General features: G+C 42.2%; 1 protein-coding gene across 7 annotated transcripts in view; it reads right to left on the bottom strand.

The window, feature by feature from the left end:
- The window catches only part of TRAF1 (TNF receptor associated factor 1), a 37,650-nt gene that overhangs the window by 14,684 nt on the left and 10,560 nt on the right, over positions 1–12,406 (bottom strand). For 3 of the 7 annotated variants that reach the window (XM_068915296.1, XM_068915297.1, XM_068915294.1), the window contains 3 exons: positions 11,433–11,560; positions 2,824–3,045; positions 1,019–1,103 (listed from right to left, as the gene is read on the bottom strand). In XM_068915296.1, the coding sequence (XP_068771397.1) occupies positions 1,019–1,103; positions 2,824–3,045; positions 11,433–11,560 (435 nt within the window). Of the gene's footprint in view, positions 1–1,018; positions 1,104–2,823; positions 3,074–5,089; positions 5,158–11,432; positions 11,561–12,406 lie in introns of those variants that run through there. The other 4 variants (XM_068915298.1, XM_068915299.1, XM_068915295.1 and 1 more) reach the window with 3 other exon arrangements.

Raw genomic sequence — 12,406 nt, 5'->3', positions numbered from 1 at the left:
CTGGGACTGGGACCTACAGTCTGATTTGTGCTCTGGTGTGCTCCATTAAGATGCTCTTGCCTCCAATTGCAACTACAGACCCAGCACACACGTCAACACCACAGTATATGTACATAAATGGGCAACAGAGAAAGGTTTGTGCGAACACATCAGAGTATGAAACGACATATACCAAAGGAAACGACTCATTCTGCTTTTGTATGCCAGCCCTTCACACACACAGACTCCTAGAGAAAAGGGGCTTATGGCCAAATCACTCAAAAACACTGCAAGAATATTCTGGGATCACCTGGAAAATGGCATGAAACTACTGAGCACTGCACAGTGCAAAAACTACAGAGGAAGCGTTTGCCAGGGCATGATTTTTATCAACGATTATTTTCAGCTATAAGTTTTCCAGTCTTTTCTCCATGCATCTTGGCTCTCAAAGCATTCTCTAGCCAATTCAGCCAACTAGCCAAAACCCTGGCTTCTTCTTTTAGAGACCCTCTTCCTGAAACTTTGGTAAGGTGTTCAAAGGGTATGGAGAGCCATGCTGCTTGAGACCAGGGGATCCCCTAGGGTGCTCACTAAGGATAGTAAGTAACAACTAAGGCACATTTTGGCAAATAGGAAAGCAGTAACCCAGGTTACTCAGACAATAAACGTCAATTATATGGAAGACTGAGATTTTATGTTCCAGAACCTTACGGTCTTAGAAGGTCCTAACTCTACCGTTATACTTTTTTATTAAAAACTGGGAAATTCACAGAATCACAGAATCGTTTAGGTTGGAAGGGACCTCTGGAGATCATCTAGTCCAACCTCCCTGCTCAAGCAGGGTCACCTAGAGCATATTGCCCAGGATCACATCCAGACGGATGTGATAAATTCGAAAGAGTAAAGTACAAGTAAAAATGTGTAACTGGAATACATCACATTTTAGATTATTTCCTTCTGAATTATAGTCCTACCATGACTATAGAGTAGTCCAGAGAATGCTTAATGATGAACTAATGAACTGTCAGCTGCGGCTTACCCTTTCTTCTGCCAACAGGCTTCCTTCACTTAAAGTGCTGGGATCCTCCTCTTTACATTTCTGGCAGATTGGATTTTTATTGTTTCTGGCAAAAGGAAAGAACAATGAAATAACAATCAATCGGTGAGCTGTAGGTTACAAGAACTTTTTATGGACATGAACACAAATAAAAACCTGGAAGAAATCATTTCCATTCAGAATTCATAGTCTTTCTCATTAAAGGGCCGATTCTTGAACCCACTGAAGTCAAAGGAAAAACTGCTATTCTCTTCCTCAAGACCAGGCCCAGGCCCAGAAATCCGATCTGTATTTCAGCAAATTGAGAGCAGTCAGGATCATGAAAAATGATAAAGCTAGGAGACTATTCATCTTATGAACTACACAAAAACACCATATAGGAAAGGTAATGTGAAAACTGAAGTCTTTTCAAACAGGGAGGAAATGCCTGTTTTCCTGTGACAGATATCGAATTGCAAAACATAGTAAAATTGGCACAGGACCGAGTTCTAGAGGGTTAACTTCCTACTGCAGATGAGAAATGTCTTGATTTACTCTCATAACATTTATTATAGAGTTTCATATAAGAAAAGTGAAAAATAAACCTTTGTTAGAGAGATGTATTTCATTGCCAGTGCAGGTTATCATCCAGGTGACTCATGCACTAACACAGGCCAAGAGGCTCATCAGAAAAGCATCCAGCTGACCAGAGGAAGAGCATGACATAACTGGTTTCAAACTGCACTAATCACTTGGTTTGAGTCAGTTTTCCATTTGTGCCAGTGGAAAGATATAACAATTCATACACGTTACACGCACACATGTTACATTCTAACATCAGTTTTCTTAAGTTAAGATACATGTTGCTTCATTAAGAGGATTCGTTCCGGGTTTACCTTAATGGATTTGTAACAGTAGGTCAAATGTATTCAATTCTATACACTTTTACAGTATTCCGCGTTGCCCTTCAAACCGCATGGTTGGACCACATGTCCATACACGGACTGAGCTTCCCAGGTGACATCGACACTGATCAGAGCTGGGACTGCATGCATGGGCGTACCCCAACTAACAGTAACACAACAGTCTTACACTTATTCAGCCAGTACTAAAGCCCCCGTCACTGCATCTTGACTGCTGCTGTTTTCCAAAGCATCAAAATTAAAGTCAGCTCAGGGATGTGGACTGCAGTTTCACCTCCCACCTGCAGGGCAGCCATAACCTTTTTCAAAGGCTCTGCGTCAAGGTGTAAGTGCCAAAAGAAAGAGGAAGATAGAAGCAGCTAATCAATCACAGCAAATACCCACCTGGCTCCTGGTTTTCAGGTTCTCCAAGAAAAGAGCTGTCATTGTTTGTCACTAATGACAGCACCTTACTCTGTGGTGACCCAGCTGAGTTTATTTAAACTAAAACTCTAAGAAAACTTGTATTAAACTCCCATAACATCACTTATCAAAGGACTGCAGAGTCCTATGCACATATTAAGTTAACCTTGCAATAGTTCTTCAAGGTTACATCAGTACTTTTATCTCACACCTCCACGTAGGAAAGCTGAAATCTGTCAGTCCCAGTAATCCTGCCTTTCCCATCCTATAGAGACTCCCATGCTGGAAACAACGAAGGGGTGCACAGTATCCCTGTAGTTCCCCAGAGTTAAATGTTCCAAGGTGATAAAATGACTCCTGTCCAGTGGGCCAGGTAGTCACAAGCTCTTATCTACTGAGTATCTTGGCACAACACAGCTCTCAGGTGCTTTGCAGCCACAGAGTCCGTCCTAAGCTGTGTGACCCTCTGCAGAAAGGACCTACCGTACGATCCATGCCAGGCAAGCAGAGCAGTAGCGATGCCCACACAGTGTCTGCAGGGCTTTCTTCAGAATATTATTGCAGTTGCTGCACAGGTACTTCTGATCAGGCACATCTTCACAAATGCTAGTGGGATATCCAAAAGGAAACTCATTTTCATCGGGAGAAGATTCAGGGACATCCTCCGGGCCTCGGGTGGTTTTCTCAGCCATCTGAAGTAAACTACTGCCGAAGATGAGGAACAAAATAGGTGCTGAAACAAGTAGACACCCGCTCACTTTGGTGTGTAAGAATACATCGAGCATCAAAGTCCACAAAGCAACTCCAAACCTGTGTAGTAATCTAGTGATGTTTAATTGAATCTGTAGCTGACATGCGTGGCTAAATGTCACAGTGGGGTTTGACTAGGTACCAGCAGGAAATTACTGTACAGATTTAAAATTCCCCTCAAACACAATATGAAAATGGACAATGTATCAAAATCAAGGTTTGGGGTTTTCTTCCCGCATAATTTTCTAGTTTGTAGAAAGATGAAGCGAACAGCCCCATCATCTTGGAGCTACAATCCTATTAGTCAACTTCACACAGAGGAACTATTTCCTGTAGAGTAAATCCCCTGTTGCCTTCGATTCCCATTAGCCAGAATTTGCGATTCTGCTTTAGAGATGCAGAAACTGGGCAACTGATGTGTTTAGAGTGACTTTCCCAAAGTCATAAAACCGGTGGCGAAATGAAAAGGCACTCTCAAGTCCACAGAAAGCTAACCCTTGTGCTCTAACCAGAGCCACGCATGCAAAGGTGCCAAGCACGGCCAGTACCCAATCTTTGTTAGGGGAGCTGTGCAGTTGAAAATTTTTGGAAATGTAACCAAAACTGATTCTAGTGGTCCCCACAGTGCTTGGAAAGTTCAAGGCAGGTTTTAACAAAGGGACCTGGCAAAGTCAGATCATAATAACGCCTTTATGAATCTGCTTTTTCCCGTGACAGTACTGACATACAACAGTGTATCTCAGGACCAACTGTGACGATTTCAAACGTAACTTTTGACTTGCAAATGTCTGGAAAAAAATACAACATTAAAAGCTTTTAGACATCTTCAAGTTTCTGTGTTACTATAAAGATTTGAAGAACCTCTAAATTCGCTGTGACAGGCAGAAGCCTTAAGAAATAAAATACCACGTGGAAGTAGGACAACGTTTTTGGGCAACACTTTGGGCCAGGCCCACAAAGCGACATCTAGAGAAGGACTCATGAAGAATTTAAACAGCAGATTCTTTGCCGGAGCCCAAAGGTGCCAGGTTGCCTTGGGCCGAGTCTGGCCCAGGACACGTCACCGTTCCAAAGGCCATCGCATCCAAAGGCCAGGAAGGGGGCCATCAGCACACACACAAACTTAACGATGGGAGATCCAAGTTTAGCGCCCTCCCCCACGTGAGAGGCTTCAAACTCACATCTCCCGCCTTCCCACCAGGCACTGTCGTTGACGCAGACACTTTCCGCAGCTCCTGCTCGAGCTGTTTGCTACGTAGGAAAAAACTGCAAGACTCACGGGGCCAGAAAAAGAGCAGAAGCAGCAGCTTGCCCTGAAATGCACTGGTTAGGGCATCCCCCGAGGAGGGAGCAGAGAAAGGGATGCTGCTGCAGTGCTGGATGAGGTGGCTGAACCACAGACAGGAGCAGGATTTAAAATATGCCTCTTTCAGCAGCATTTTGTGTTGGCTAGTGTAGCTAATTCTTCACCTGGCCGCTCTGGATTTAACTCTTTCTAGGCATTCAAACGGGAATTTAGCAACCAGCTACGGGGGCTGTCAGATCTGCCAAGAACCTAAAAATTCAGAATTGCGATGTCACAACACGCACGCTCCCGAGCGCACCGCGCTCCGGCTGGAGGGGTAATTCGCTGGCACCCGTTTGATGACCCGGGGGGATGGGAAGGCTCACGCCGGGAGCCCCGCCACCGGCTTCTGCGGGAGCTCTGGCGGCCTTAGCAGCCCCCCCGCTACCCCCCTGCCCAGACGTCTGACATCAGCGAGGCTTAAGCAAAACAGCGCCTCATGGGTGGAGGGAGGGACGAGTCCAGCAGGCCCCGGCCCCGGCCGCGTCCCTCCCGCGCGGAGACGCGGCGCAGCGCCGGGAAGGGGCGCGGGAGGGCGCGGGCCCCGCGGAGCGGAGCGGCGGCGCGGAGGTGGTGGTGGTGGGGGGGGGGGGCCGCTCCCGGCCGTGCCGCCGCCTCCGGACCCCGCTTCGCCCTCCCCGGCGCTGCTCTTACCTGCGCGCCGCCGCCTCCTCCCGCCGCCGCCGCCCGCGCTTCCGCGGCGCAGCGCAGCGCCGGGCCCCGGGGGCGGCGCGGGGCGGAGGCGGCCGCGGCCGGGCCCCGCGGAGCGGGGGAGCGGGAGCCCGCGGAGCAGCAGGGACAGCAGCGCCGGGGCGGGGGGCAGAAAGCGGCCGGGTGCTCACCTGGGCGCTCGGGGCGGCGGAACTGCGGCAGAGCAGCTTTTCTGAATTTCAGTTTAATGTCTTATTTCGGCGGGTAGGAGCGGGGATTTTAAAAGCACCTCCGTGCCTCAAGGAGAACTAGGCCTTCCCGTCGCAGAGAGCTCGCCAGAGACAATGCTGTGTAGCTCTGGGCTCAAGGCAGGACTAGACCGTGTCTTCAGATCAGCCGGCCCTCAGGCCAGGCTGTGCAAGGGTCTCGAGAACAAGAGCGCATGACACCTTTCTCCAGCCACGTCCTGAGAAGGGTTGGAGCCAACAGGGACGTCCAGCCGGGAGCTGGGATCCGCTCTTCTCTGGGATGCTACAACAGGCTAACAGAAGTATTCCTGTGGGGACTGGAAATTAAAATTTACTAAGGAAAGAGCCAAGGGAACAAACTCTCTTCAAGACAGCTGAAACAGGGAATCTGCTTTCATGGTTAGTTCCTGAAACTGGTTAAAGTATGATTCAATATGTGACCTGGCTATATGACACTGTGACCTAGCCCTGTAACTCAGACAGAAACTCCTCTGCTCCCAGAGCGTGATCATAGTGAAAAATGCCCCGTACACTTCTGACGCTTGGGGAAAATCCAGTGCTTACAGTAAGGAATCAGGATACTTGAATTTTCTTCCCAACCTTACTAGGATATCTTGAGCAATTCTCTCTATGCCCACAATTATTATCAAATGCAGATAATATTTACAACAACAAGCTAACATGAGAGAAGTAAACTAATGCATGCAAATCCTTTTAAGATGCTCACAGTACAGTAAGAAAGAGATTTCTACAAAGGACAGTTTCTCTACCAGAAAAAGATTTTTTTTTTTACCCTAGACAGCAAGTTCAATAAGGAATACCATGCTCCAGCTGTACCTACTAGGATTAGGCCAGAAGGGAGGAAGTTTCAGCTAAAAATCTAATAATTCATCCTCGTGAAAGAAATTTGGGGAATGCCTCTGGGGTGACTCCTAGTGGAAAATTAAAAATAAAAAGAGGAGGTGGTGCCCTAGGTGCTTCATTTGTTTGTCACTCTGCTACATTTACAAGAGGCTTCACTTCCAGGTACTTACTGTCTGCATGAAAGACTACAAGGAGGTTATTCATCAAAAAGTGTCTGCCTGAAGTCTGATACCTTCATATATTGTGTTTGCTCAGACGGTCATACTACATGTGGAACAGGGGCATGGGTGACGGCACCCATGACAGGGTTACAGATTACCAGAAGGAATACCAAGCAGATTAGAATTATATTTAATAACAAATTGGAAAGAGGGAGGCTTCTGGGAAGAAGACGTGGCCCTTACTCAAGCAAGTGAAGTATATTCTGTAGTGCTGTGTTGAACTGCTAAAAGAAATACTGGAATTGATTTTTCTTCTCCTCATGTTATGTTATAAAAAGCTATGTTCATGCACTTTCATGAAGAATGAAAGAATATTCATCAAATCTGCTCACATGGCTGTTTGTGTGACTTGGCTCTTATATTTGCCTGCTTGATACAGCAACATTATTTCATGTGTTCCTGTGTTACACCATAGTATATATTTGATGAAAATTTCCCCAATTATTTTTTCCATTAAAATTCTACTTTCTTGTCTTAAAAGGACAATGTCAAACAATGCAAGAATAAACAAAACATTTTCTAGATTTCAGAAAGGCAGTTTAGTTTAAAAATTAAATACTCTTAGGAAAAAAATTCTCAAAAAGATAGCCAGATTGATGGGTAGGATATACATTTATCCTTTTAAGAGCTGATACACGGGAGGTGTACAAGCACATAGGAGAAATTAATCTTGTAAGTATACATTATTGTGAGGATAATATAAGCATCAAGCCTGGCACTGTTTGCAGAAGAGGGACTAAGTAAACCCACAATATTACAAGAAAAAGAGAATGAAAAATGTTTGTACAAAATGACTGAGATCACAAATTTTATTTTAAGTCTTTGTAGTAGTTAACTGAAAGTAACAGGAAGTATTAAAAATATACTCAGAACATAGTAAAAATGTATATGGTCTCCTTATGGAAGGCAAACAGGTGCTCAGTTTTCTTTACCGTTTCAAGCTCTACTGTCTAACACAATATATTTCAGCTTACTTTGCTGCGCAGACAATGTCTTTTCAGAGCTGTCAGCTAATTCAGTCATGAAACCTGGAGACAGATAATGACCGTCTTCTGCTAGCTAGTACTTTTAATAATAAGAGTCATATTCTTTCAAGCAGTTGATCCAAAGAGTTTTCTATATTAACGTTCCCAGTTTCTTTAACTCTTTTTATTAAAAATTCCATCTGTGGGCCAAATACTACTTCCAGTTCCATCTCACAGTCCCACAGGAATCAGGATGCAAGACTGTTTCCAAGAAAAGAATTTGATCCTTCACTTTGTCAGAAAATCCTTTATTTACTTCCCATTGAATTAGACTAGCTTTAGACAAGTGGCAAGACTTTTTTTGTGAATGCTTTAGCAGTTTAAAAATGATGATGAAAAGGAAATTGTCATTATAGAAGGAAGTAAACATCATAAGCATAATGGAGCTTATTGCTAAGAGTTAGTTTTAGGGTACCTATCTGGCTTACTGCCATTGTCACTGGAGTGTTGTTGGATAAACCACTAGCCTAGTAAATGTTTCCACCTTCCTCTCTGTAAAGAGGGAATAACATTTGCTGTCCTTTGTAAAACCCTTGGATATCTCCAGATTAAAAGCACCACGTGCAGTTTAGTAATACTGTCACAGCATAAGAAAATTGCTAATTTAGCAATGTGGGTATGCAATTATCTGTTTTGTGTATACAGCCATGGTACTTGTATGAGTAACCCTTTTAAAAGCCAGGATGTTAATAAGATACTTGATGATAAAATTGTGAAAGAGGAATGTGATGTCAGTTTTAGTAAAGTTATTTTTAAGGCTTCCATTTTAAATATCAAGGTCCACCTAAGTGAGTGGGAAGACTTACACTACTAATACTTGCACAATCGCATCTAATTTCTCTTCATTTCCACTTCCTCCTCCCTGCTTTTCCGTGCTGTAAACTTATTTCTAGATGCTCTGTTCTCTGAGTTCAGTGTCATCAGGGTCACATATTAACCAAAGTTAAAAGTCTGCATGGAAACTGTGATACAGTCTTAATAGTTCTAATGGCTAGAAAGGTCTGCTTTCATAGTTTTAGGATTAGGGTTGTTAAAAGTCATGGCAAGTTAAAATCTGGCACAGAAAGTTTCTGCCAGGATGTGACAATTTTTGAAGAAGTGTTAAAAATATGTCTGGAATTGGCATATTTAAGCTACTGGAATATAAAGAGGTAAAAGTTAATTCTACTGGAAAGATCAATGTTACCTCGATGGGTCAGCTTCTGAATGAAGGGACACGGTATCCTATTAATCTGTATGTCCCCTTTCTGTGTTGTTAGTTCATTCCTTTTCTTCTGCCTTGAGAGTTCTCGAAAATATTACACCTCTATCTTAAAAGGTGCTGAATTACACAAAGAAACTAAAGATAAGTTTTTGGTACTTTCCAAACTTGAGATATTTCCTCTGGTAAATTTCCCCCATATGAGATCAGTTAACCGAAAACAGGATGTGGCTCAGAGAGAGATTAAAATTTGAAGCTTGACTGTATTGTAGAGCCATTCCACCAATGCTAGCTTTGCAGGGCACTGTGTTACTATTTAAGGTGAATGATCACTTTTACATCCAAGAAAAAAAAATATTATGAGGGAATATTTTTTAATTTAAGTGTTATCTTTTTAAAAAAGGGGCTTAAGATTTTTAATGAAACATAGGTTTTAATGAAACATGTTTTTAATGAAACATTCTTTCATTAGTACCTTTAAAAATGAAATTTAAGCTCAGATGTTAAGTGTTTTAAAAATTTTAGTCAAAGTGCAAACAGTATTTTCAAGGCTGAGAATGTCATTTCAGAGACAGAGAAAAAAAAAGTGAGATAAGGATGTCTCATCCTACGAAAAGAAAATTTTCAGGTAGTATAAAGCATCTTGAAATGTGCATGTGTTCTAAAAAACCCTGAAACACTGGTAAAATGCAGGAAGGAAAACTTGTTAATAAAAGAAAATCCAGTCTTCATAAGATGCAGTACTTCTAGGAATTGGAGCAGAGTGCTCCAAGTCAAGATTCCCGCTTGATTCACAACTCCAATACTAAGTTATTCTTTAACTTCTAGTCTATTGCTTCTTTTCTGATTTAACTTACCCACAAAATAGGAGCTACAGCAGAGCTGTTGTGAGATTTCATCAATTCATGTTCAATATTTTCAAATAAAAACATGAAGGACTGAAATTTGATTTACCATTATCCTCAACACACTTGTCAGCTTTGCCACAGTTCAATCTCCTGTCTACAATATAATCTTTTTAAATGTTTTTGTTATATCTGCCTGTGCTTACTACCCATTTTAGCTCTGCTTTGTTATAGTGATATTCTGATGACCCAACCCAACTAATATTACAGAAGATGGGAAGTTTCCCGCTAGCTTCCATGAGAGTTGGCTTGTACCCTCAAAGAGACATCAGTAATCAATTTTTTCCCTTTATCCTCACCCTGCCTCAAGATTTTTCGAGATCATATTCTCTATAAGATAATATCATCCTCAGCTTCCTAGGACTTTTTTTTTTTTTTTCTTCTGCAGAGAATAGATGTTCTGGAGCATTTCTTCAGGTTTGTCAGAAAAAAAAAAAAGACCCCTAAAATAGACACTATATACCATTTATCTTAATTCAGCACTCACTAAAGCACTTTCCACAATAGAAGTCAAGGAATTACCTTAAAGAGAAGCGGCTAGAGAAAACTAAAGTGTTTCTCTTCGTCATGGTGGCCTTCATAATTTCCTATAAGCAGTTCTGCTTGGTGGTGTACCTGTCTCAGTGACTAAGTCTCTGTATCAAGACAAACACTGGGTACAGACACGTGAAGCTGACAGGGACCAGTTTATGACAGTTTGCCACATTAAGCTCTGCTTTCTGTTGCAGGTTATGCTGGTACTCGTGCTTATGCTGCTGTTTCTCCTAACATACACAGAGCCTGATCCAAACTGAAAAATCCTTAGCTGTTCATTTCCATTCTTATGGCTTTAGAGAGAACTCTGGGAATGTGAGCCATACCCATTGGGAAGCCTGCCAAAACACTCTTCCACAGCTCTGGATGTAACATGGAAAAATAAGTTAAGATTCAACATCTTTTGGCAAGAAATCTGACAGCAAAATATGGATGTTCTATGGATAACTCAGTTCACTTGTACGATTTGCTATAGAAACCTATAGGATTATCAGTAAACTCAGTATATTTGAGTCAGACTGATTAGTAGAAGCAGAGAAAAAGGAAATAGCAGATTACATTAGGAATGTCTTCATTAGTTCTCATTAATGAGAAGAATTGAGAGGAGAGTGAAGGAGGTTGTAAATCTCCAAGAACGCTACAAGAAAATATACATTTTACTGCAAGAAAATATACATTTTACTGATAAGAGCACTTTCATCCCAGAAGAAATGTTTACCTCATTACATGTGGTAGAAGTAGAAAAAAACTGACTACACGCACACTACCTTGCATCTCTCTTCTACTGAGATCAAACTTCACTTTGCTATTGTACAGTGACTAACAGCATTGGGTTTATCTTTCCAGTATTATTTTTCAGTGAGGTTCATAAACCTGGTTGAAAAATCTCCACAGCACCACTGACAATGTATATTTGTGCCTGTATTTTAAGGGCAAGAAGACTGGGAAACACAAAAGTTACAAGCATTATCCAAAGTTTCACAAGAGGAAAATGGTACAAAACCAAAGCCCCCGACAAAACATGCTAAAACAAGTAAACTCCTAAGTGTTCACAAACCAAGATGTCTTTAAAGAGGAATCTGAAGGAGAAAGAAAAAATATTTTAAACATAGCTGAAGCCTGAATGAAGAAGTAAAGTTGGAAGTTGGAGAAAGGAGGCATAGAGAAAGATATGTCTATATTCCAAATAGACAGAGGCAAATAGTCCCAGCGTTGAAATTCTGGCATAGAAAGAGTCCTCTCATGAGGCCAAGGATCTTGGCAGCTTTGCCAGTGATGAGACTTCACAAGCACATCCTCCCATACAAGTTCCTAGCAGCGTCCTTGGAATTCAGCCAAGAAAACAAACCTTGAAACTGTGTGTCGATCTTCTGCATCACAAATCGGATGTTGAAACCCCAAAGTAGGAGAACGGAGCACAAAGTGCTTAGGAAATGAATGCTCCCATCTGTTCAGGTTCAATAACAATGGGTCATCCTGGAAGAAATCACAAGACAGGCTTCACAGTCCAGTAGTTTAGAATTGTGGCAAGTTTTCACAAGCTAAGGTTGTATTGTGCCAACTTGTGGCAAGATGTGTGCAGGAAGAAAATACAGTAGTTTTAAATCTGATGGTCTACAATCACATCTCTAATGTTTTCCCTATCATTAATTTTTGCTTCAAAGGCCAGGATTGGAAGGCAGGACCTTTGGTTGAGTTTCCGGGCTGGAGTACCTACTGCTGGGACTTGCCCCAGAGCTGTTCAGTCCAGAGATGGCTCAGAAATCGGCCGTGCCAGCCACACACGTGGGGCCAATGAACAGAATTAGGTGACACACAATAGCGTGGGTTTCTAAGAATTTGATTTAAATTCATGTGGGTTCAGATCCCTTCCATCAAAATAATTTATGTTATAAATCCACTAAATCTTGTTAAATTACTTCACAGATTAATTTGACCCCTCAAGTTTCCATGGGATTTTTTTGATCCTAACTCATTTTTGAGATTCCTGACTGAAACAGAAGCTTAGCTGATCCTGACAGGCTTCTTCAGTATCATATGGAAACCGTGAAATGGTGAAGCTCTTTAGCTTTGATAGGAAGCCACAAACACCAGGGACATCAAGAAGATTCCCCCATCAGCCTGGGTTGAGTAATTTTGTATAACCACAAGCTGAGCAAGTTTCAGAGTTTGAAGTTTTAGCATGAAAATACTCACAACTCCAACTATGTGTGAGCGCTTGGTGCAGGAGAAACCATGCTCTGGCTTTTCAGTCGCTATGTACAAAGAAATTTATCCTAGAAATTGATATCTCTGCCTCAAATATATCTCCAAACTTCACTG

Source organism: Struthio camelus, chromosome 20 (assembly GCF_040807025.1).
Source record: "Struthio camelus isolate bStrCam1 chromosome 20, bStrCam1.hap1, whole genome shotgun sequence".
NCBI classification, from domain to species: Eukaryota; Metazoa; Chordata; class Aves; order Struthioniformes; family Struthionidae; genus Struthio; species Struthio camelus.
This window is presented reverse-complemented; position numbering and strand designations above follow the sequence as displayed.